The 27,199-nt window shown below is 46.4% G+C and overlaps 1 protein-coding gene across 1 annotated transcript; it reads left to right on the top strand.

Moving 5' to 3' along the window:
* The first annotated feature begins 7,594 nt into the window (after positions 1-7,594).
* On the top strand, positions 7,595-26,041 carry CDCP2 (CUB domain containing protein 2). The gene is made up of 6 exons (XM_040407880.1): positions 7,595-8,063; positions 8,452-8,799; positions 10,868-11,209; positions 12,875-13,228; positions 24,261-24,439; positions 25,419-26,041. The coding sequence occupies exons 1-6, from the start codon at positions 7,988-7,990 to the stop codon at positions 25,731-25,733; spliced, it is 1,614 nt and encodes a 537-aa protein (XP_040263814.1). The 5' UTR covers positions 7,595-7,987; the 3' UTR covers positions 25,734-26,041.
* Positions 26,042-27,199: the final 1,158 nt, after the last annotated feature.

Here is a 27,199-nt window from a genome sequence, read left to right as displayed (position 1 = left end):
GCAGATATGGAATACATGTGTCACGCTCCACCCCTAAGGTCCTGTGTACTACCCCAGACCTGGGGGTACTACAATTGTGTTTTTAACGTAATGCTTTGTAATATTAATGTTATGTCACCTTACATGCAATACACTTTGTGAACCAGCAGATGGGGTACAGTTGGCACTGTTTGTTAACAGGAATGGAACTTACCACTCCATTCCACCCCTCTTGGTAGGAGGGACCTGGTCCAACTTCCTGCCAAGGGTGGGGCTGAGCTAGGGAGAATGATTTCAGAATGTAGTAAGTGAGGATTGAGGGAGCATGTGATCCATCTACCACTCCTCAAAGCCATGTGGACCACAGAGGCGGCTCATCTAGGAGGACATCATTGCCCTAGAGAGACTGCAGGGTCCTAGGCCCTGGAAGATTTGTAAGCTTTGGCGTATTTGTATTAGCAGGGTGATCAAGCTATCAAGCCTTTGCTGCGAGGTGGTGGGTAACACATTCAGACACCATCACCGCAGTTCAGGACAGGCATAGCCAGAAGCCTGCATAATACAATGGACACCTACAGCCACAAGTGCCAGAGTAAAGCCATAGGGAAGGGAGCCCAGAGAAAGACAGCATCAACTAGCAAATTTCTGAGTGTCATCTTCTGCCACATTTCCAGCCACCATATCCCATTATCTGGGATTAGAAAATTGCACTTTGTAGGTACTGCTGCTGGATGTGTACAGTGTATTTGTTCTATAATCTCTGCCCGATTCCTTTATCATCACCTTTTTCACTGCACAAATTCAGTGAGTGACGGCCTGAGGTAGGACACCGTGACACACAACACTTCATCAGGGCAACTACCACTCCCATCCTTTGCATCAGCTTCTCCACAGCTAGCTGCACCTTCAGTAGGCATAACACCAGCTAGGCATAGGTTTTGCCAGGAATGTTTCTTCAAAGAATATGGTATCAAGTTATAAAGTGACGTGTCTCACGACAACAGAAAAGTTAATGGCCAAAAACATCTCTGCAACTTGTTGTGGCATGACTGGTTTAAAGCTGTGATTTGGCTGCAATAAGAAAAATGTCTAGATCACAGCAAAACCACAGGGAAGTGGCATGTGACTGGCATTGTGGTCTTTGATGACAAAGTCACATTCAACGTGGGGGGAAAAAAGCTAAAGATCTCGCACAGATGGTGAACTCACTAAAAGAATTCAAGAGGGGCCTGGATGTATTTCTGGAGTGTAATAATATTACAAGCTATAGCTACTAGAGAGGGGTCGTTGATCTAGGGCAGGGATGCTCAACCTGCGGCCCTCCAGCTGTTGTAAAACTACAACTCCCATGATGCCCTTCTGTAGGATGATAGCTGTAGGCTGTCAGGGAATGATGGGAGTTGTAGTTTTGCAACAGCTGGAGGGCCGCACGTTGAGCATGCCTGATCTAGGGAGTTAATCTGATTGGAGTCGGGAAGGAATTTTTTCCCCTAAAATGAGGACAATTGGCTTCTACCTCATGAGGGTTTTTTGCTTTCTTCTGGATCAACTTACAGGCTGGATTAACGGATATCTTTTTTTAGCCTTATAAACTATGTTACTATGAATAAAATCCATGGTTTATTGCATCCAAAAAAAAAAATCAAGCAAGGAAAATTGCATGATTTTCTATTGTGGTCACTGGAGGTTTCATGTTGCAAAGTGACCCCATTGGCCATCATAGAAGTCTATGAGGAGGGGGATCAGGAGCTGTAGGATGGAGACAGAGGCACAGGCACATAAATGCTGCTGCCGGCTCTAGTAAGTTTTCCATCTCACCCCAGTGCTGGATTGACAGCTACACTGCTCAGTACTGATGTATAATGTCCTCCATGCTGCTGCTGCTGCTGTGTCTTTTGAGTTTGTGTAAGAGACAGACAGGGGAGCAGGATCTTCTGTGTATGCAGTGTACGGGAGACATCAAAGCAGCTAGTCTACATTCCTCCTGCAGCTGAGCTAAGGGAAAACTGATGATAAATGTAGGATACAAGTCATACCATGGTAAGGAATATTACATGTTATTCCTCATGTACACCTGAAATGACGGATATGCTTTAAGTGATGACTTAGCCCAGAAGGGTTTCTCAGCTTTCAATGGCTGCCCTGTTTATTTTGTATTGTCTTAAAATAATTCTAATGTTGGGTGTAAGGGTGCAGTCAATTTATAAGTAGCCCCCATTCACCTGAATACACCCTAACTACTATGACAAGATATGAGCTAGACCATGGTCTCAAACACTGCGGCCCCTGAGGTAATTATCTTTGGTCCGCAGTGTTACCTTTAGGCTCCTTTCACACAAGCGACTTTTCCATGCAGGTGCGATGCGTGAAGTGAACGCATAGCATCCGCACTGAATCCTGACCTATTCATTTCAATGGGTCTGTGCACATGAGTGCTTTTTTCACGCATCAGTTCTGCGTTGCGTGAGAATCGCAGCATGTTCTATATTCAGCGTTTTTCACGCAGCCCTGGCCCCATAGAAGTGAATGGGGCTTCAGTGAAAAACGCATTGCATAAGGATGTAATCGGGATGCAGTCTGGGTGAAATACGTTTTTCACTCATGGTTGCTAGAAGATGTTGTTTTTAAACCTTCCGTTTTTTTTTTTCATGCACATGAAACTGATTGCACCCATGTGGAAAAAACTGAAACCCTGAACGCAAATGCTGCTTGCAAAATTGTGCACGTTTCACTGAACGCACCCTGAGCCAATCTGCATCGCTCGTGTGAAAGAGGCCTTAAGTTAATATTTTTAACCCGTGATTTTTTAAGGTTTTTTTTTTTTTCCTAGATGCAGTTTTCTCCTAGTTTCCTGATATGTTAACTGGCTACCTATGAAACTGCCCCATTATATATGTGTGTGCCTCTGAGATTGGGAAATTAGATTGTGAGCTCCACTGAGGAGAGGGACTAATGTCAGTCCTTACGGTCTGTAACATTTCCTAGGGAACATATTTCATGAAAGGTCATCTTTTAAAGAGGACGCAGTAATACTTTTAACCAGCAGATGGCAGACAGAGCACCAATATACAGTACATCACAAATGTATAATCATACAGTATAAGTAATGTAGATTACTGTATAAAGAGCACAGTTATAAATATAATAGAAAAGAATTGTACAGACTAATTCTTTTTTGAAACATTAAACTTTTTATTTATTTTGCATAAAAGATAAGATACATGTAACAAGGTTCGGTACAAATGTAAAATAAAAGAAAAGGGGGGGAGGGAGGGAGGGAAGTCAAGTACATAAATGTGTGGATTAACATAAAAGTGTTTGGTACAAGAGATAAATGTGAAATATGCATATTCGAAATAAAAGTTAAAGGGAACCTGTCATCAACGTTATGCTAACCTCACTGAGGGCAGTATAAAATAGTGACAGAAATGCTGATGTCAGCGGTGTGTCACTCATGAGCTAATAATAAGTGTTTGCCGAGAACTAGCATCATAATCATTACAGACCAGGCCTTGAAAAGAGTCAAATCTACTTGAGAAGAGTCCTGGTTATTCATGATCTCCTGCTCTCTCGTCCATCTGCTGATGATTGACAGTTCTCTCCTAGAGAGAAAGGGAGAAAACTAGATAGAAGCCTGTCAATCATCAGCAGGAGAGCAGGAAGTCATGAATAACCAGGACTCTTCTCCTCAGGTGGCCGTGACTCTTCTCCAGGCCCGGTCTGCAATGATTGTGATGTTGGTTTTCGGCAACCACTTACTTTTAACTTATAAATGACAGACCGCTGAAATCATCTCACCTGTGTCTGCTATATACTGCCGTTAGTATGGGTAGCATAACGTTGATGACAGGTTCTCTTTAATCTTGAATCCTGAGTCATGAGTCCATGTTACTACCATCCTGACATAAGGAGGAAAAGCTCCACAAAAAGGGGACTATCCTCACGTAAAGGAACATGTTATATCACCAGGAGATTTGATGGTTTAGTTGTTATTATGATACGAACTGGTGAGCCAAATATCCCATTGTTTATAGAACGTATCCTTGCTATGGAAAGCAGTAGCTGCTGCGTCCTCATACCAACAGTGATCCTGTACTCTTTTAATAATCTCGCTGAGAGAAGGAAGGGATTTGACTTTCCAGCGACTTGCTATCAAAGTACAGACTAATTCTATTGATACATCAGAAATGTAATGGATTGCAACGATCATTTTTGCGACACTGATAACTGTAATATTGAAGTTTCTAATTGAGACTGTCCTAATCACCATAGCATAATATAAGAGAAGAATCTAACAGAGAACGCTACACAGCACTATTGGCACTACTGCGCACCAGAGCAGCCCGCCAGCATAACGCAATTGGAGTCGTTAATTAATTCAAGCAAAGTTAAAGGGGTTTTCTGGTACTTGGAGACTGATGGGCTATCCTCTGCATAGGTCATCAATATGAGATTGGTGGGGGTTTGTTGTTGTGTCAGAAACTATACAGTGTGCACAACTGGAAGCACAAGGTTCCATCCAGTGTGTAGTGGCCGTGCCAGACAGGGGTGCACCTAGCCTTTCTGCTGCCTGAGGCGAAAACTGAAACGGTGCCCCCTTCCTTCCATACCAATTCTTAACGTAACGCCTTTGCCACAATGAAAGCGCTCATTGCCCATGGCCCTTCGGCTGCCCCCCTCTTGCCCCTACCTGGTGCTGCCTGAGGCAGTCGCCTCACCTGGCTCATTGGTGGTGCACCCCTGGTGCCAGTGTACTACAGCTCAGCTCCCATTCAAGTGATGCAGTACCCCAGTAGTCGGAAACTGCAGAGTGGACCGAGCCTTCCATCCATTGCATAGTTTCCAGCACTACTGGCTGCCGATCTGATATTGATGACCTATCCCGAAAATAGACTATTAATGTATAAGTCCTGCAAAACCCCTGGACACATCTGTATATACATCACATTCATTCGTCTGATTTCTTACAAGTTAATTAAGAAAACCTAAAAAGTACAGTAATGCCTTCTTAAAGGGGGTATGCCATCATTAATGTAAATCAGACATCATATAGTACATGACATGGATCCAGAGATCTCCCTATTAATTGTTCCAGTTGCTCTGCTAGATATATATCAGGCTGGCAGCTCAGGGGGCGTGTCTTTCTGCTGCAGTTCAGGGGGAGTGTCCTTTCAGCTGCAGCTATCTCCCTATCACAGCTCAGGAGGGCGTGTCTTGATGCTGCAGCTCAGGGGGGCGTGTCTTGCTGCTGCAGTTCAGGGGGGCGTGTCTTGCTGCTGCAGTTTAGAGGGCATGTCTTTTCAGCTGCAGCTATCTCCCTATCACAGCTCAGGAGGCAGTTAAAAGATGGAATTAAACATGTGTGTCCACCTCAGCGAGGTGGACAAAGAAATAAGAAAAAAATAAACAGCAGGTGGCGCTATACAGATACATTTTATCAAATAACTCAGTGGCTATACAACATTTTTAATTACATGAAATTACAAAAGTATTCAGAACCAGGGGCTGGTTTTAAAACTGCAGAACATTTTTGATGGGACAACTACTAAAAGGCTGATACATTTTACTGATACATTGTAGCAAATTACTATACAAGAGCGATTTATGCTGTGGCAACCCATTAAAGAGCATTATAGGAGCAGTATAGGAAAATAGAAAATATCTTCCACTGGAATATGGAAGCAAGATTTAGAATAAAAATAAAAAATACATAACCAAACTTTTATTGTCTAAAAATGTGACCTAAGAGCATAAAATCTCAATATAAAACCTCCAGCATGTAAAAGCAATCCATTCTGCACTTATATTCCAGAGAAAAGCAAGTCAAATAAATAGTGACTCGGACTGAGGGGGACTATTGACCCACTGGATCCACTTACTGCACATTTATTATTAGTCCCCTGTATAAATATGACAATTGCCTCAAATTTCCCTTTGAGGTTTTCATCTAATTATTGTTTCATAAGAAAGAAAATGTCAGTCAGCGATTCTGTGGTTTTAAATGAGAACGTCCGTCTCTCTCCGGCTACAGAGAAACCCGAGAGATAAAATGTTTGGCAAAGGTCCCGGCTGTATGTGGGCGCTCGCCTGACCCGGCCTAATTGCTAATAATGGAGGTTTTCCTGGGGAAGATAACAAACCGAAATGATGTGACTGGAAGGGAAATACATTACTCAATAGTTTTGTAAAATTAGGAAGCTTCTTTAAAGGGGACCTGTCATGTTGTATATAAAGTCTGATCTGCAGGCAGCGTGTTATAGAGCAGGAGGAGCTGAGCAGAATGATATGGAGGAGATGCAGTAACCAGGCACGGCCACTACACAGTAGACATAGGTGTGTGGTTCTGCTGCCTGAGCTTGTGAAAACAGCTGATTGGGAGAGGTGCCGGGCGTTAAAGGGGCTCTCCCATGACTAATGTAAAAAATGAAAATCAGACATCACATAGTATATAACAACCTCTTTCTAACAAAGCTAGAACCAGCCCTGTACCTCACATGGATCCAGAGATCTCCCCATTCATTGCTCTGCTAGATTTATCTCAAGCTGACAGCTCAGGGGGAGTGTCTTTTCTGCTGCAGCCTAGGGGGCGTGTCTCAGCTCTCCCTATCACAGCTCAGGAGGCAGTTAAGGGATGGAACTGAGCATGTGCGGCCATCTCAGTGAGCAGGTCAAAGAGATAAGAAAGAAAGAAACAGCAGGTGGCGCTATACAGATACATTTTATTGAATAACTCATTGGCTATGCTAAATCTTTAATTACATGCAATTACAAAAGTATTCAGATACAGGTGCTGGTTTGAAAACTGTAGAATATTATTTGTGGGACAACCCCTTTGAGGGCCCTTTACACAGGCTGAGAATCACACAAATTATCGCTAACGAGTGCTCAACGTAACGGGCGGGGTGTAAATGTACCGCCGATGTAACGTGAAACGCTGGTTCATCGGGTAATCTGATCGTTTGTGTGCAGGCAAAAGTGATTGTTTACCGGCAGCAGATCGTGCAGTATAAACTCAATATCCTGCCGGCAAACGACGAGTCCTTATGGGGAAGAGCGATGGCATTAGTGATCACTCCTCCCCGTACTCTGGAGGAGAACGCTGCATGTAAATGCGCCGGTCTCCTCCGCTAGCAATCAGCAGATTGTTGGGAAGGAACACTTCCAGCATAAAAATGCTCACTGTTTTTAGTCATCAGATCTCTGGGTGTAAACAGGGGACGTGCTGCTGAACTAATGTAAACAGTTTGGGGGATGAATGATCGTACTAACTATCATTTGTCCCCAATACAGTTTCGATCCACCCATGCAAAGGTTGTTTAAACGAGCGCTGATCAACTTATTTTATTGCTCATTGGCCCCAAATTGAGTCGTCTAAAAGGAGCTTTAGTGGAGTTTTCTGTTTACCACTAATTTCAAGAAGAAGGTTTGCAGGATCTGAGCATGTTTTATTTTTTATTTATTTTTATGCTTGGACTGAGTACTTTAAAATACAGACTGCATTTGAGGAGTAAACGAAAGGAAAGGGAAAGGAAAAAGGAGGAAGGACTACAGGTCAATCAGTGGGAAGCACCAAAGGAGAAACTTCCAGCAAAGTTGTTCTATGCCAGCCTGCTTCTTCAGGAATAGATAAGTAGTGCTATGTGGCGCCGCTGATCTCTGTACAATCGTCAGGTGCTGACATCAGAATGTGATTATGTATAGGCATGTCTATGGGTATATTCCACTGGTGTATATTATAGGATAAGGCATAATTCTGGAAGTACAGCCCGTTGCACCCTCGGTGCATGCTCTGAATATCTCCGTGATTTGATGCAGGTGGTGAGTATGATAGCGTAAATCCAGGGACACCCGATACACATCAGAACATTGAGGGTGGAGAGAAAAGTGAGATCAAGTTCCTTTTCAGACATCAGATGAATTATTAATTCTATAGCAGCTCCGTCTCTGTGACTCTTATCGGTGCTGGAGTCTACGAGCAGTGGATATATTACCGTCCTAGCAGTGCAACATGCAGAATATTCCTTACAAGTTTATCTTCATGATAAGTGTGTTATGGGAAGCTCCCGGGGTTCACGCACGCAAAGGTAAGTAGAAATTTCCTGCGCTACATTTACTGTGCATCAAATGGAGCAAGACCTCTCAAGTTACTTATCCCTTTTAAATCCAGTATATGTTCATTCAAGATTCAAAATGGCGGGGCTATGACCTGTAAGTAAAACATGAGGGGCTGGAGATGTTCTTGGAAAGACATTGGCCTGGACTTTTATGCCTGGTTTGGTCAAAATTTCCAACAGCACCCTAGATCTCAGCTGCCAATATTTTCAGGGGGTAGTGGTGGGAGATTGATGCTAACTGTAATCAAACTGAGCTTCGAGGTGTAAGGTGGACATCAAGATGGTCTTTTTTTTTTGACTTGATGTCCATTACTGGTGGGAACTTTGTGAATGCTTATTGACCTTTTTCTTTTCACAGGTGTAAAGTGTGGGGGGGTGCTCTCCGCACCTGTAGGACACCTGTCCAGCCCGAACTTCCCGAAGGTGTATCCTCCGTACACCGAGTGCACTTGGCTCATCGTTGTCTCAGAAGGATCCACGGTCCAGCTCACCTTCCATGAATTCAACCTGGAATACCACGACACGTGTGAATATGACTACGTCAAGATCTACAATGGGGCGTCCAGGGATGAGGGGAATCTTTTGGGAACATTTTGTGGTTCCCAGTTGCCTCCAAACCTTACCTCATCCTGGCATGTGCTATCGGTCATCTTCCATTCAGACAAGCACGTGGGCAGCAGTGGATTTTCTGCTACATATAGGAAGGGTAAGTTTCCTGGGCAGATCTACCCTGTTCCAGACATTTTAGGATCTACCATAATAGGTCATCTGGATACTCTACCATAATAGGTCATCTGGATACTCAGATCTGCCCTGGGTTTAAAGGGGTTACCTGAAAATGTAAAACTCGTATTAATCACTTATCTGGATGACTTTCTTCCCTTTCTGTGGGTGGGCAGCAGCTCACATGAGACAATCAAAGACCTGCATCTCCCAGGTTGCATTGTAATTAGCCCTTCTCCTTCCTACCTGCATAGAAAATAGTCCTTCAGAGAGGACCCCCATAATTTCTTTCTCTGCTGTCTAGAGAAAGATAGAGCTGTATAGTTCTATGGATTTAAAAGTAGGAATAAATGAATGAAATGTGTCTGAGCTTCTTCTCCTTGAGAACACTATGCTAGCTCTGAGGGGAGGGGAGCAGGGAAGCTACTGAGCATGTTAGTCCACCACTGAATGCAGAAGGTGGACCAGAAGGATAAACAGCAGGGGGCGCTGCCAGAGAGCATGGTTGGACTGGTCCCACAGAGTAACAGAGGATATTGTGCCTGTGAATACAGCAGTAATATGTAGATTAGCTTTCTGAGCAGATGGCAGTGTGGTGGAGCTATAGTACATAGACTATATGATATGTACATGCTAGGATACAGCTCTGCCCTCTACATGCTGATGTCAAGGGGAGGGGGGAGTGTGCAAAGCACAGGGGGTGTTACAAGACAGTGCTCAAAGGATTCAGTCCCACCCCTGGTGCTCCATCTTGCTCATTTGTATATGAATAGAATTGCAGCTGTTTAGCATACAGACAAAGGAAAGGTATTGTTTTAATCAGCATAATGAGCCCTACCAGGCAGTATGTCTGGTTTAATAGGGTTGATCATCATACTGACAAAGGCTCTTGAAAGAAGCACTTCCACAAACATTTTATTCTCTGACCTGTTAGAAAGGTACATGACGTAAACTGTAGTGAAGGAAATCTACTTACCAGTGACTGTATTTGTGTGTTATAACCTCCCATCTGATCCTCATCTGTGTCATGTGACAAAAACTCAAAACATCTTATGTGTGGACAGGAAGTCAGTTTCTCTATGTATTCCTATGGGAATCTAAATGTCAGTCTCATAGGAATGAACTTGCTGTCCTGTGTCAGTTGAAGATCAGAGTGTTGGTCACATGACACAGCTGAGGATCAGAGGAGAGGTTATAACTCACAAATACAGTCACTGGTAAGAGGATTGCCTTCACGACAGATTACATCATGTACTTTTCTAACAAGCTCAGAATCATTTTTTTTGCAGGAGTGCATCTTTAAAGGGGTTGTCCCTATATATAGACGTATCCCCTATCCACAGGACAGTGGATAAATATTTGAATGGTCATTTTCGGCACTCCCATAGAGAATGAATGTAGCATCAGCTGCATGCTCCACTGTCACATTATTCATATGGACGCTTGGAACCCCATTCTCGTGATCGTCGGGGTCCTAGCAGTGGATCCATGGGGAAAAAAAACCAGGTGGCCTTTGTGATAGAAATTCTGTGGTAGTCACAAGGCAAGAATCTCTCCTCTTCCCATGGGGAACAATTGAGTGACGTTGCAGCCATGATTTTACCATGGGTTTACATGTTGCTGTGTAGTCCCTGGGCTCGTTGAGTATTTTTTTTCTTATATAATCCCCTCATAGGCATAAAAACTAGCAAGTGGCCTTTTCCTAGGCCAGTGATGTCACATTCATCGGTCACGTGGCCCAGCTCAGTCCCATTCAAGTAAATGGGCCTGGATTGCAATACCAAGCACGGCCAGTATACAGTGTGCGGCGCTGTGCTTGGTATGCTGTCAGGAGGCGACAGCGTTCACCAGGTCACCACTGCCTCTACAGACGTCTGATTGGTGGCGGTGGCAGTGCTGGGTGTCGGACCCCCACTGATCAGATATTGATTACCTATTCTGAGGATAGGCCAACAATAATGGCGGCTTTACCTAAAGCAAAATAAATGAATACATTGTGCACATCTATGATGCCTTATGTCTACTTTATACTGTACTCAATTCTCTTGCAGACATCTGTGGAGGAGTCCTCACCAGCCTCTCGGGGGTAATAACCAGCCCAGATTACCCTGACAACTACCCCAACAATGCAGAGTGCCACTGGCTGATCAGTGCAGCCCCCAATTCCAAAATCCGTCTAGTTTTCACAGATTTCCAGCTGGAGAGCCAGGAATGTAACTTCGATTACGTGGCAGTCTTTGACGGCTCTAGCCAGGAAGAAGAGGAACAAGTCCGCCATTATTGTGGCACCACCAAACCTCCCGACACCAGATCATCCTCCAATGAGCTGCTGGTGGTTTTTAAATCTGACTATAACATTGGAGGACGAGGTTTCAAGGCATACTTCTCATCAGGTATGTGCAGATGGAGGGCATAATACCTGATTCAACCCATATACATTAGTATTACCTTTCACAAACAGCACCACCCCTGTCCTTAGGTTATGTCTGGTATTGCAGCTTTGAAATGACAAGTTCTCAGTTGCAGCTGTGAACATGACATTGTTTTAGGTCCAAAATCTCCTGGTGGCTGGCTTTGTAATAGTTATTTATAAAGGGCAGCCCTTCACAAAAACAAAGCGGTAAATGATACAATTTTGCTGCTTATGGCCACCACTAGGGGGAGCTTCTGAGCTTACGGAATAGGATTTTCTATGAGTTTGTATAACATGTATTCCAGTTAGATTAAAGACCTGTCACGCTCCTGACATGCCTTTTTTTTTAAAACTTCTTGCATTCCCCATGTAATACCAATTCTAGAGCCTCTATTCTTATGGCTCTATGTTGTGCCATTCCTTTATTATTTCTACTAGAAGTTATGGATGAATTGCTAGCAGTCTGCAGTAAGGGTACAGAGGGGAGGTAACCAGTTGGGGGCGTGTACCTGCACAGACTGACTATCCAATCAGTGCTGCCATTCTCAGACTGTGCAGGTACACCCCAAACTTGTTACCACCCCTCCACACCCTTATTGCAGACTGCTAGCAATTTATTCATAAATTCTAGCAGGAATAATAAAGGAATGACACAACATAGAGCCATAAGACTAGATGCTCCAGAAGTGTTATTACATGGGGAATGCATGAAGATATTAAAACAGGCATGTCAGGAGCGGTGAAAGGTCCTCTTTAAGTCATCCCCTATCAACAGTTATCCCGGTAATACCACTAGGACCCCCACCGGTCACGAGAATTGGGCCCTGTACCCCCTGCAGCCCCCTGAAATGAACTCCAGGGGCTGTACTCTGCTATCTCTCATAGAAATGAATGGATCGGCCGCACACATGCCCAACCGACCACTCCGTTCATGTCAGGGGCTGCAGGGGGTGCGGATAGCAGCACACTGTCATGCGCAAAACACATGCGAAAACTGGAAAAATAAATAAAAGCAGATTGCATTACTGCTCAAATTAGAAGCTTTTTGTGCACATTTTTGATCAAAACTGTGTTGGGCCCATCTACCAGCAAAAAGGTGGCTTCCAACAGATGGGACCTACACAGAGAGGCAAGTCTCTGGTAGATGGGACCAACACAATTTTGATCAGAGCTTCTAACTTTTATATAGTAAGTACAGCAGTGATGCAATTTACATCTATTCATGTGTTCAGTGCTTGTAGTCCTTATTTGCTTTTACATGATTGCAGCCATGCTAGCGTGCACCTGAACCCCCTTTTTATACATAGTTTGAAGATTCTGGTCTAACTTTATTATTTTTTTTTGCAACTGCGTCTATTGTTTAAATAGACACCGTGCCATACTGCAGCTCAGTTCCATTCACTGACAGGAGCACCGCGACCCCTTCATGCATCCCAAGGCAACGTTTCGGCTTCATAACAATAATTCTTTTTTTTTTTTTTTAAGTTTAAGACTTGTGAACTGTCTCTACAACAAGGCTGCTGTGGCTTCTTTGTGTTGTATATTTGTCTATGGGGCATGAGAAATTTCCTATCACTATGTTGCAGGAGTACAAGCGTGTTTTTTGGTACCAATTATTACCTCTTCTCTTCCATCTGTTACTTAGGGGAGTGCCAGGATGTCTTCACAGCAGTGAAAGGGAATATCACCAGCCCTCGCTACCCAGATATGTACCCCAATAATATTATTTGTCAGTGGAACATCCAGTTACCCCCAAGATTTCGTATTAAGCTGTTTTTCCAAGACCTTAAGCTGGAAGAGATGAACACTATGACGGACGACTGTGACTATGATTACCTGGCGGTGTACGATGGGCAGAGCACAAGTGACAAACTTCTGGGCAGGTGGTGTGGGACAGACCTGCCGCCCCCCCTGATATCCGCCAAGAACAATCTGCTGCTGGTGCTGGTCACAGACCGAGACACCGCCAACAAGGGCTTCTCTGTGTCCTATATTGGAAGTAAGTCATGTATTTGTGTATATCGTCACAGCATTCATTTTAAAGTAAATGGACCCTTGACTCAAGTTGGAATTGGGCCCCTACATGTCAGTTCTGGTAATATTGCAGTGCCATTTCTCACATAAATAATTGCCTTAAAGGGCATCTGTCAGCAGTTTTGTACCTGTGACACTGGCTGACCTGTTACATGTGCACTTGGCAACTGAAGACATCTGTGTTGGCCCCATGTTCATATGTGCCCGCACTGCTGAGAAAAATGATGTTTTAATATATGCAAATGAGCCTCTAGGAGCAATGGGGGCGTTGTCATTACACCTAGAGGCTCTGCTCTCTCTGCAACTGCCGCGCTATCTCCACTTTAATTGGCAGGGTCAGGCGTGATGAGGTTTTCACTGCCTGGTCCTGTCAATCAAAGAGCAGAGAGCACAGCAGTTACAGAGAGAGCTGAGCCTCTAGGCGTAACAGCAACGCCCCCGTTGCTCCTAGAGGCTCATTTGCATATTAAAACATTATTTTTCTCAGCAATGCGGACACATATTAACATGGGACCAACACAGATGCCTTAAAGGCTAAGTACACACTTTGGAGGCAATTTTTTTTAGGATTGCATTTTACTAATTTTTGGCTAAAAATTATATATTCACTTGGCCTTTATTAAAAATATTGAGCCATTCTGTCACAAAGTGTTAACTGTTTTTCTAAGGGCAGGTTCACATCAATGTTATGAATTCCGTTATTGCTTTCTGTTATAACATGGTTATAACGGAAAATAACGGAATTTGTAGACGGAAACCATTAGAGGCATTCTGTTTTGATCCGTCCTAATGGAGATCTATGGGCAAGCAGAACGGATCCGTCTGGTTTCTGTTATGCAGGACGGAAAAGAAAGTCCTGTCCTGCTCCTGTCTTGACACAGCAGGAAGCGCCAGGGAACGGTGCTCGGCCAATCGCTGGCTGAGGTAACCCATCTCTCCCTCTGATTCGCTGAGCAGCATTCAATTTTTTTACCCTCACCAGTACAGCCAATAACTGGCCTCAGTGGGCAGTCCTTGATCATCTATGTAGAATCAACAGCCATAGTGCCCAACACCCCCCCTCCGCTGTGAATTACCATGATTACATGGTCATACCATTTTATAAGCATTTTCAAAAATATGGATTTTAGAAGATTATACACTGCTCAAAAAAATAAAGGGAACACTTAAACAACACAATGTAACTCCAAGTCAATCGCACTTCTGTGAAATCAAACTGTGCACTTAGGAAGCAACACTGAGTGACAATCAATTTCACATGCTGTTGTGCAAATGGGATAGACAACAGGTGGAAATTATAGGCAATTAGCAAGACACCCCAAATAAAGGAGTGGTTCTGCAGGTGGTGACCACAGACCACTTCTCAGTTCCTATGCTTCCTGGCTGATGTTTTGGTCACTTTTGAATGCTGGCGGTGCTTTCACTCTAACGCTAGCATGAGACGGAGTCTACAACCCACACAAGTGGCTCAGGTAGTGCAGCTTATCCAGGATGGCACATCAATGCCAGCTGTGGCAAGAAGGTTTGCTGTGTCTGTCAGCGTAGTGTCCAGAGCATGGAGGCGCTACCAGGAGACAGGCCAGTACATCAGGAGATGTGGAGGAGGCCGTAGGAGGGCAACAACCCAGCAGCAGGACCGCTACCTCCGCCTTTGTGCAAGGAGGAACAGGAGGAGCACTGCCAGAGCCCTGCAAAATGACCTCCAGCAGGCCACAAATGTGCATGTATTTGCTCAAACGGTCAGAAACAGACTCCATGAGGGTGATATGAGGGCCCGACGTCCACAGGTGGGGGTTGTGCTTACAGCCCAACACCGTGCAGGACGTTTGGCATTTGCCAGAGAACACCAAGATTGGCAAATTCGCCACTGGCGCCCTGTGCTCTTCACAGATGAAAGCAGGTTCACACTGAGCACATGTGACAGACGTGACAGAGTCTGGAGACGCCGTGGAGAACGTTCTGCTGCCTGCAACATCCTCCAGCATGACCGGTTTGGCATTGGGTCAGTAATGGTGTGGGGTGGCATTTCTTTGGAGGGCCGCACAGCCCTCCATGTGCAGTGGCGTCGCCAGGGGGGGGCCAGAGGGGGCCACGGCCCCCCCTACATCATGCTGTGCCCCCCCAACTAAAATGCCCGTGCCCCCCCAAGTTAGCCGCCGCAGTCGGGCACAGCCAGGGAGATGAGCGCTTCCATTGCGCTCATCTCCATATTCATCTGCCGGCCTGTGTGCTGCGGCAGGGGAGGGAGAGGCGTGTCCCTTCCCCTTTCTCTGATAGGCTGCCGGCCTAGTGCCTGCAGCCTATCAGAGGCCGCAGGCGGAGCCATACAGCGCGGGACACAGGCCGGAAGAAGAGGCCTGCATCGCATCGCTGACATAGAGGTAAGTATGATTTTTTTTTTTTTTTTTTTTTACAACAGTGTTATTGGCACATTGGGGGGGGAGGCAGCTTATTCTTGGCACATTGGGGGGGGGGGGGGGCAGCTTATTCTTGGCACATTGGGGGGGGGGCAGCTTATTCTTGGCACATTGGGGGGCAGTTTATTCTTGGCACATTGGGAGGGGCAGCTTATTACTGGCACATTGGCGGGGCAGCTTATTACTGGCACATCACATTGGGGGGGCAGCTTATTACTGGCATATTGGGGGGGCAGCTTATTATTGGCACATTGGGGGGGCAGCTTATTACTGGCATATTGGGGGGGCAGCTTATTACTGGCACATTGGGGGGGCAGCTTATTACTGGCACATTGGAGGGGGCAGCTTATTACTGGCACGTGATGGAGGGGTCTTGTTATTGGCACGTGATGGGGGCACTTGTTACTGGCACGTTATTGGTGGGCACTATAGGGGCATCTACTGAGGCCACAAAGAAGGGGTATTTTATATGGGGGGCTCTGTACAGTAGCATTTTATACTGGGACAAATTATGGTGGGTACTATGGGGAAGGGGGGAGAGGAGTACTATGGAGTCATCTACGTGGGCACTAAGAAGGGGTATTTTATACTTGCAAATTATGGGGGACACTGAGGGCATCTACTGGGGCACTATATATGGGGCATTTTATACTGGTACATTATGGGGGGCACTAGGAGGGAAGGGGGAGAGGAGCACTATGGGGGCATTTACTGGGGGCACTATATAGGGGTATTTTACACTGGCCCATTATGGGGACATTAGCTCACCTGGGGGCATTACAAGGGGGTATTTTTGCACTGTCACATTATAAGGAGAATTATTTCTACTGGGGGGGCATTAAGGTGGGCTTTATTACTCCCCCATGGTATGAGCCCCCTAATAGCAGCACCGGCCTCTCCCTGCTCTGCTATCCCTCTGCCCCTTCTCCAAATCCTTATTATGAAATCTTTCTCATTAGGATGAAACAGAACATCAGCTCCGCCGAGCCCCCGGCCAATGTGGTGAAGTGGCGTCCGAGATCCCCAAGGGCCAAGCCAAGTAACTGTAAGTTTTCATGTGAAATATGTTTGTTATACACATATAGCCTACACTGTGCCCCACAATGTACAGTATACCGCTACACTGTGCCCCACAATGTACAGTATACCTCTACACTGTGCCACACAATGTACAGTATACCTCTACACTGTGCCCCACAATATACAGTATACCTCTACACTGTGCCACGCAATATACAGTATACCGCTACACTGTGCCACACAATATACAGTATACCTCTACACTGTGCCACACAATATACAGTATACGCTACACTGTGCCACACAATATACAGTATACCTCTACACTGTGCCACACAATATACAGTATACCGCTACACTGTGCCACACAATATACAGTATACCTCTACACTGTGCCACACAATATACAGTATACCGCTACACTGTGCCACACAATATACAGTATACCGCTACACTGTGCCACACAATATACAGTATACCTCTACACTGTGGAGTCTGTTCTATAAGCACCCTTGTTCTGTGGCGGTGGACAGAAAATAATCTGGAAGTGCCCCTCCCGACTCCCGAGACCAGCCTCTGGATCCGCCACTGGACCGCTCACAGGAGTGTACATTTCTTCTAAACTGTAATCCGTATCCTCTGACTTGCAGAAATCAGCACTCGCTCGGTAACAACTAACAGGCAGTGCCTGAAGGCTGTAGCCTGGCCCTGTTATCGAAGCTAGCCGAGTGGTGTAAGGTTAAGGTACTAGTAGAGATGAGCGGCCCTTGAATCCGGATTTAAAGTTAGTTACTGCAGGATATGGATTACAGTTTAGAAATGTCAAATGTACACTCCTGTGAGCGGTGGGGAGGGAGATCTGTGGATGACACTGTTATAGAGAGGGGGATCTGTGGATGACACTGTTATAGAGAGGGGGATCTGTGGATGACACTGTTATAGAGAGGGGGATCTGTGGATGACACTGTTATAGAGGGGGAAATGGGGATGACCCTGTCATGGGGTGGATCTGTGGATGACACATATAGCATAAGATGCTATATACGGTATGTGTCATCCACAGATCCCCCCCCCCCCCCCCATAGCAGTGTCATCCACAGATCCCCCTCCCTATAAAAGTGTCATCCACAGGCAGCTAGGACATGTTGAAATCTGAGTGATTTTTTTTTTTTTTTTTTTTAAACCACAGACAGCAGGACTTTTCTTCCCTGTTGCGGTTTTAGGTATTGGGTAAAGTATTGCAGCATTTCTAAGCGTACTTGTGTAAATGTATCGTTATAGCTGCCCCCCCTACTTTTGTCCTGGCCCCCAGTGTGCCCCCCCAAAATTTGAAAGCTAGAGACGCCACTGTCCATGTGCTCGCCAGAGGTAGTCTGACTGCCATTAGGTACCGAGATGAGATCCTCAGACCCCTTGTGAGACCATATGCTGGTGCGGTTGGCCCTGGGTTCCTCCTAATGCAAGACAATGCTAGACCTCATGTGGCTGGAGTGTGTCAGCAGTTCCTGCAAGACGAAGGCATTGATGCTATGGACTGGCCCGCCCGTTCCCCAGACCTGAATCCAATTGAGCACATCTGGGACATCATGTCTCGCTCTATCCACCAACGTCACGTTGCACCACAGACTGTCCAGGAGTTGGTAGATGCTTTAGTCCAGGTCTGGGAGGAGATCCCTCAGGAGACCGTCCGCCACCTCATCAGGAGCATGCACAGGCGTTGTAGGGAGGTCATACAGGCACGTGGAGGCCACACACACTACTGAGCCTCATTTTGACTTCTTTTGAGGACATTACATCAAAGTTGGATCGGCCTGTAGTGTGTTTTTCCACTTTAATTTTGAGTGTGACTCCAAATCCAGACCTCCATGGGTTGAAAAATTTGATTTCCATTTTTTTATTTTTGTGTGATTTTGTTGTCAGCACATTCAACTATGTAAAGAACAAAGTATTTCAGAAGAATATTTAATTAACTCAGATCTAGGATGTGTTATTTTTGTGTTCCCTTTATTTTTTTGAGCAGTGTATGTATCCTACCATTTTAGTGTCAATCACTAATACCTGAGGGGATCTACGAAAGTATCACAAAAGTCTACAGTGCCTCCCCAAGCACCCACAGTGGAGGAATGTGTCACCCTGCAGCCTCCGTGCCAAGTTCAGACACAAAACCCGAGACATTGCAAAATTAAATTATTCCGAGAGATGATCGTTCCTAAATAAAGAAGCATAAAAGCAAAGGAAATGCAATTTACGGTGATTTACGAGCTGTCTCCCTCGGCCTGAGGATTCAGTTTCTCAGTCTCTTGCTGTAATGCACTTTTTTTTTGTATATAGGAAAAGCTTTTAATGGTTTTCTAATGTACTGGCTATAAGAAGCCCCGCTCATCTCTTATTGATTCACTAGGAGAATTACAGACTCAGCTCCATTGCTGTTACTTGCAGAAATGATGCTGGGCCTCTGTGTTAACCCGTTTGAAATGCAAGGGTGCGTTCACACGCAGTGAAATTATCCGCCAGAAAAGCTGCCGATTTTTTTTGGTGTGAATTAGGGCTCATGCACGTGACCATATGTATTTTGCGACCGGCAAAAAACGGATCCGCAATAAATATGGATGACGTCCGTGTGCATTCCGTATTTTGCGGAATGGAACAGCTTGGCCCCTAATAGAACAGTCCTATCCTTGTACATAATGCGGACAATAATAGGACATGTTCTATTTTTTGCGGAACGGACATACGGAAACGGAATGCACACGGAGTAACTTCCGTTTTATTTTTTTGCAGACCCATTGAAATGAATGGTTTTGCATACGGTCCGCAAAAAAAAAAAACGGGACGGACAAGGAATGAAAATACATTCGTGTGCATGTGGCCTTTAGGGCTCGTTCACACGGCTGTGCCGTTTTGTTTTTTTGCGGTCTGCAAATTGCGGATCCGCAAAAAACTGATGCCGCCCATGTGCCTTCCGCAATTTGCGGAACGGAACAGGAGGCCTATTATAGAAATACCTATTCTTGTCCGCAAAAAGGACAAGAATAGGACAGGACTCATAATTTTTGCGGGGCCACAGAATGGAGCAACTCTGTGTGCTGTCCACATCTTTTGCGGACCCATTGAAATGAATGGTTCCGCATACGGGCCGTATGCGGAACGCAGAAAACGGCCCGTATACGGAACACAAAATACGTTTGTGTGAACCAGCCCTTATGGTGAGGATTTTGTTGCAGATTTTCTGTATGAGAATCTCTCCATTCAATGGACAATTCAGCCACGTGTGAGCGCACCCTAAGGCTATGTTCCCACGTGACTGAAAATATAGCGGAAAAGTCAGCTGCTGTTTTTGCCAGGGAAAAACCATGTCAAATACAGAGGCTGAAAATGCATACATGCGGTTTTTGTAGCAGAAATAACTGTGGAAAGGATGAAATCCGCTGTGGAAATCCACAGCATAAGGCCTCATGCACACGAACGTTTTTTTTTCACGGTCCGCAAAAACAGGGTCCGTAGGTCCGTGATCCGTGACCGTTTTTTCGTCCGTGGGTCTTCCTTGATTTTTGGCGGATCCACGGACATGAAAAAAAAGTCATTTTGGTGTCCGCCTGGCCGTGCGGAGCCAAACGGATCCGTCCTGAATTACAATGCAAGTCAATGGGGACGGATCCGTTTGACGTTGACACAATATGGTGCCATTTCAAACGGATCCGTCCCCATTGACTTTCAATGTAAAGTCCGGAGTCCCTTTTATACCATCAGATCGGAGTTTTCTCCAATCCGATGGTATATTTTAACTTGAAGCGTCCCCATCACCATGGGAACGCCTCTATGTTAGAATATACTGTCGGATATGAGTTAGATCGTGAAACCTCATTTCCGACAGTATATTCTAACACAGAGGCGTTCCCATGGTGATGGGGACGCTTCTAGTTAGAATATACTACAAACTGTGTACATGACTGCCCCCTGCTGCCTAGCAGCATCCGATCTCTTACAGGGGGCCGTGATCAGCACAATTAACCCCTCAGGTGCCGCACCTGAAGGGGTTAATTGTACTATCATATCCCCCTGTAAGAGATCAGGGCTGCCAGGCAGCAGGGGGCAGACCCCCCCCCCCCCCCCTCCCCAGTTTGAATATCATTGGTGGCCAGTGCGCCCCCCCCCCTTCCTCCATTGTAATAAATCGTTGGTGGCACAGTGTGCGCCCCCCCCCCCCCCTTCCTCCCTCTATTGTAATAATTCGTTGGTGGCACAGTGTGCCCCCCCCCCCCGCCTCCCCCCCCTTCCTCCCTCTATTGTAATAATTCGTTGGTGGCACAGTGTGCGCCCCCCCCTTCCTCCCTCTATTGTAATAATTCGTTGGTGGCACAGTGTGCCCCCCCCGCCTCCCCCCCCTTCCTCCCTCTATTGTAATAATTCGTTGGTGGCACAGTGTGCGCCCCCCCCCCCCCCCCCTTCCTCCCTCTATTGTAATAAATCGTTGGTGGCAATCATTGGCCCCCCTCCCTCTATAGCATTTTCAACATTGGTGGCCAGTGTGCGGCCTCCCATCTTGCGCCCCCCCCCCCCCCCCCCCCCGATCATTGGTGGCAGCGGGTTACTAGCAATAGTACAAGATTCATACTTACCTGGGAGCTGTGATGTTCGTGTCCGGCCGGGAGCTCCTCCTACTGGTAAGTGACGGTTCATTTAGCAATGCGCTGCACAGACCTGTCACTGTCACTTACCAGTAGGTGGAGCTCCCGGCCGGACACGAACATCGCAGCAGCAGGTAAGTATTAATCTTCTACTATTGTACTATTGCTAAGTAACCATGGCAACGAGGACTGTAGTAGCGTCCTGGTTGCCATGGTTACCGATCGGAGCCCCAGCGAATAAACTGGGACTCCGATCGGAACTCCGCTGCCACCAATGATGATGGGGGGGAGGGGGGGGGGGGGGAGATGGGAGGCTGCACACTGGCCACCAACGTTGTTAATGCTATAGAGGGGGGGGGGGGGGGGCAATGGGGGGCGCACACTGTGCCACCAACGATTTATTACAATAGAGGGAGGAAGGGGGGGGGGCGCACACTGTGCCACCAACGAATTATTACAATAGAGGGAGGGGGGGGGGGGGGCCGCACTGGCCACCAATGATATTCAAACGGGGGAGGGGGGGGGAGGGGCTGCCCCCTGCTGCCTGGCAGCCCTGATCTCTTACAGGGGGATATGATAGTACAATTAACCCTTTCAGGTGCCGCACCTGAAGGGGTTAATTGTGCTGATCACGGCCCCCTGTAAGAGATCGGGTGCTGCCAGGCAGCAGGGGGCAGTCTTGTACACAGTTTGTAGTGTATTCTAACTAGAAGCGTCCCCATCACCATGGGAACGCTTCTGTGTTAGAATATACTGTCGGTTCTGAGTTTTCACGAAGTGAAAACTCAGCTTTGAAAAAGCTTTTATGCAGACGGATCTTCGGATCCGTCTGTATAAAAACTAAACTACGGCCACGGATCACGGACACGGATGCCAATCTTGTGTGCATCCGTGTTCTTTCACGGACCCATTGACTTGAATGGGTCCGTGAACCGTTGGCCGTGAAAAAAATAGGACAGGTCATATTTTTTTCACGGCCAGGAAACACGGATCACGGATGCGGCTGCAAAACGGTGCATTTTCCGATTTTTCCACGGACCCATTGAAAGTCAATGGGTCCGCGAAAAAAAACGGAAAACGGCACAACGGCCACGGGTGCACACAACGGTCGTGTGCATGAGGCCTAAGGCTCAGTTCACACCTGAGCGTTCTGAAAGGAGCGCTCTGTATGCGCGATTGTACGGGCGTTTACAATCGCGCATACAGAGACAAGTGTACACACAGTGTCGCGCGTTCCCGAAAGTCTATGTACGGGAACGCGCGACAAGCGCCCAAAAAAACGCTCCTGTACTTGTTTGAGCGTCGGGCGTTTTACAGCGCGATCGTACGCGCTGTAAAACGCCCAGGTGAGAACCATTCCCATAGGGAAGCATTGGTTTCTCCTTGTTGAGCGTTTTACAGCGCGTAGGAACGCCTAAGGCCTCATGCACACGACCGTTGTGTGTTTTGCGGTCCGCAAATTGCGTATCCGCAAAACACGGATGGCGTCCGTGTGTGTTCCGCAATTTGCGGAACGGCACGGACAGCCGATGATATAACTGCCTATTCTTGTCCGCAAAACAGACAAGAATAGGACATGTTATATTTTTTTTGCGGGGCCACAGAACGGAGCCACAGATGCGGACAGCACACGGAGTGCTGTCCGCATCTTTGGCAGCCCCATTGAAGTGAATGGGTCCGTATCCAAGCCGCAAATACTGCAGCTCGGATGCGGACCAAAACAATGGTCGTGTGCATGAGGCCTAAATTGACATGCTGCATATTTCCTCATGTGAATGAGATTTCTTAAAGGGCATCTGTCAGCAGTTTTGTACCTATGACACTGGCTGACCTGTTGCATGTGCACTTGGGAGCTGAAGGCATCTGTGTTGGCCCCATGTTCATATGTGCCCGCATTAGTGAGAAAAAGGATGTTTTAATATATGCAAATGAGCCTCTAAGAGCAATGGGGGCGTTACCCTTACACCTAGAGGCTCTGCTCTCTCTGCAACTGCTGCGCCCTCTGCACTTTTATTGACAGGATCAGGTGTGATGACATTTACACTGCCTGGCCCTGTCAAAGTGGAGAAGGCACGACAGTTGCAGAGAGAGCAGAGCCTCTAGGTGTAACGACGCCCCGTTGCTCCTAGAGGCTCATTTGCATATATTAAAACATCATTTTTCTCAGCAATGCAGGAAGTGTGGCGCTCATGAGTTGAGCTGAGCGGCCCCCAGAATCATCCCCTGGACAATGGTCAGAACAGCAGAAGCGAGAGTCAGCTCCTGCAACGAGCATTAACCCCCGAGAAACGAGCATCTACCCCATGGAAGCCCCTATACCTGGCACCCCTGCATAACTCTCTCTCCCTGCCTATTAACCCGTTCCTGCCTCATTGCCCTGCATCAGGTATTTGTATGTTGGGAGGGAGTATTGATATTTAGAGGGTGTGGGTTTCATAGAGTTGTATTGTTTAGGCCTCATGCACACGGCCGTTGTTTTGGTCCGCATCCGAGCCGCGGACCCATTCACTTCAAAAGATGCGGACAGCACTCCGTGTGCTGTCCGCATCCGTTGCTCCATTTTGTGGCCCCGCTAAAAAAATATAACATGTAAAGGCTGTCTGTGTCGTTCCGCAAATTGTGGAACGCGCAAGGACGCCATCTGTGTTTTGAGGATCCACGATTTGCGAACCGCAAAACACACCACGGTCGTGTGCATGAGGCCTTAGTTGTAGGGTTGGTGTATGTGTATATATACAGTATTATACATTAATTGATTGTCGACTCTGTAGTGTGTAATAATTATATTTTATTAGTATACATTGAGTCCGAGTCCTAATACGTATGCACGTCAGGACGCAAGGGAACAGAATGTTAAGATGGAGTTTAGAGCCCCCCCCCCATACTCCTTTAACCGAACCCCTTACCATCTCTTCACTTTTTCTTTTGATAGTGGTTCCAATGAACGTCAGCTGCACCCGCACGGACTTCCACATTCAGATCCCGATCCAGTCTGTTCCACAACTAGAAAGGAGCCACATCTACCTGGGAACACCAGCCTGTGCCGCACAGTTAGCTGGCAGCAGCTACAAGATTTACGCCCGTTTTGATACGTGCGGGACAGAACCACAGGTAACCAACAAGTAAGGGATACCGGGAAAACCTACAGAGATAAATGTATATTCTGGATCAGATAAGAGCGGTGCGGTTACTGAAAGCAAGAAGCAATGGATCTGTCACCAGCGACCTCCCGATCCGGCTGTTTGCATAGACACATTGCTGTGGTTCACCTGATTAAAACGCTGTTTTTGTTTTGTTGATCCGAGGCTCAGTTCCTGGCCCTGTCAATCAAAACATCCTGGGAGGGTCTGGCCACAGACAGGAGCAGAGCATGGATGCAACAAGAGCAATGGTGATGCCCTCATTGCACCAAAGACCTAATTTGCATAGCAGGAAAAGGTATCATAACTTAGGAATAGAAACTCGGATCAACAAAAGAAAAAGAGCGTTTTAATCAGGAGAACCACAGCTATGTGTCTATACAAACAGCTGGACAGAGAGGTCGCTGGTGACAGATTCCCTTTAAAACATCAGTCTAACTTTTATCTGTTGCCCTTACAGTGTTGCTTACTTGCCAAGAGTGGCGGTGAAGTCCAAGAAAAGCTTAGACTAGCGGAGTTAAGGAGGACTTGTGGGCTCTCCCGACATGACGCATTTTGTATATACTCGTTCTTGCATTCCCTATAATACAACAATTCTGGATCCGCTTTTCTTACAACCCTGCTCTGCACCATTCCTCTGTTATTCCTACTACTGTAGGAACCTAGGAATAAATTAAGAGGTGGTTATTAAAAGTTGGGGACCTGTCCCTACCGATTAGCATTGTCCAATCAGTGCTGGAAGTGCCAGATAAGGTGTGGATGACATGGGGGAAGGGTAACAACCCCTTGTCTATTTTTTTTCTTACATTTCTAGGAGACATAACAAAGCACAGTTCTAAGAAAAAGATGCTCCAGAATACTAATACAGTGATCTATTCTGGAGATTTGACGAGTTCAGTTTAAAGGACAGGAGCATCATTGTATTCTGACTGTCGTCATTTCATTTGCAGAAAAGGAACAACACTTCGGTGATTGTGAGCATCCTTTACGTGGACTTTTCTCTGGGTGGTCAAGGGGACATCCACGAGTACGAAGTGCAGTGTGAACCCAAGAGGAAGGAGGCCTCTGTCCGCATCTTGTCTGGGTCAGAGCCGGCCCAGCTCAGCGGAAGAGCCGAGAACACAGGACATTCTCAGCTCCCAGAGGCAGAAGCTTCGGAGAGCAGCGAGCGTGGGCAAGACAGCAGCGACGTGGTCTTCATCAGCATCTGTATATTGGCCGGGGTCCTCATGCTCATCGCGGTGGTGGGACTTGTGCTGCTGTGACACCGACTCTAGGGCTGTACCCTGAATGATCACCATGAAAACTGCTAAAACCAGATGATGGCCCTACAATATGCATTACTGTCAAACGGAAGACGTCAAGAACTCCATTATTGTCCTGGTCACATAAACACGTGTGACAATCAGTATCCATATGTGCCTGTTTTATATCCACGAGCTAAACACCTAAAAGGTGCAAATACAAGTAATTATAGGTCACATGTACTACATATACTGTATATACTGCTAACGTGGTCTGGAATGCTGCACCTGCTTACATGGCTTCCAACTAAAGGATTACGGTACTTGAAGGAAATCCGTCACCTCTGACAAGCCTAATACACACAGGGGCACATTTATTAAGACCGGCCTTTTAGACGCCGGTCTTAATAAACCCCTATAGCTGGCGGTGGTTCCGCCGAAGTTATGAAGAGGCGCTGGCCTATACATAACTTCGGCGGATCCATCGCCAGTTCTAAATGCCTTACATTTAGACCTTTTTCTACGCCTAAAACTGGCCCATCCTCTTACCCGCCATGCCCACAATTTTAGAGCTGGCACGAGCAGGGAAAAGTCGCAGTTGTGCTGCAATCTGCGCCTGAAATACGCCTAATTAATAAAAATGACCCCCATAATTTGTCTGTTGATCCTCACCCTCGCTGTGCACCCACATACTGTCCGTGGAATGCATTGAGAGGACTCCAGGAGGAGTATCCTCATCTTATACTGTAATAACATATACCTTAGTTTACATTCACACGACCGTATGTATTTTGGAGGTCTGTAAAATTCGGATGATGTCTGTGTTGGAACCTTTTTTTTCTTCTTCTTCTTCTTCATTTTGCAGACATACGGCTGCGGAAAGCACATGGAAGACATCTTTGCACTCTCCGTATCCATACATCCGTTCAGCAAAAGACAGACTATGTCCTATTCTTGGCCACAAATGTGGATCGTGGACTCAATGGGTCTGCAAAAAAAAAAAAAAAAAAAAGATGCAACATGGACATCACCAGTATTTTGTGGATCGCAAAATACATACGGTACTCTTAAAGGGAGTCTGTCACCACACTCACTACCTTGTAAGGCTAGCTCAGCTGAATGTAATGATACCTTTCCCTTAGCGATCTGTTGCTTCATTCTGGAGAAAAAGGACTTTTAATCCATATGCAAATGAGCAGTTAAGTGCACTGAGGGCGGGCCCAAGCCACCGTGTGCACCCTGTGTCCTTCTGCTTCCTCTGCCAGCTCCTCCCTCTCCTTCTTAATCAGGGTCAGCCGAGATGACAATGCAGGAACCTGACCCTGTCAATCAGGGGGAGAGGGAGGGGCTGGCAGAAGAACACAGGGTGCACACGGTGGTATGGGCCCGCCCTCAGTGCACTCAACTGCTCATCTGCATATGGATTTAACAAACCTTTTCTCCAGAATGAAGCAACGCATCACTGAGTGAAAGGCATCGCTACATTC

This window comes from Bufo bufo, chromosome 9, assembly GCF_905171765.1.
Source record: "Bufo bufo chromosome 9, aBufBuf1.1, whole genome shotgun sequence".
In the NCBI taxonomy this organism is placed as follows: Eukaryota; Metazoa; Chordata; class Amphibia; order Anura; family Bufonidae; genus Bufo; species Bufo bufo.
Note: the sequence above shows the minus strand (reverse complement) of the source record. Positions and strands in the feature narration are given on the sequence as shown.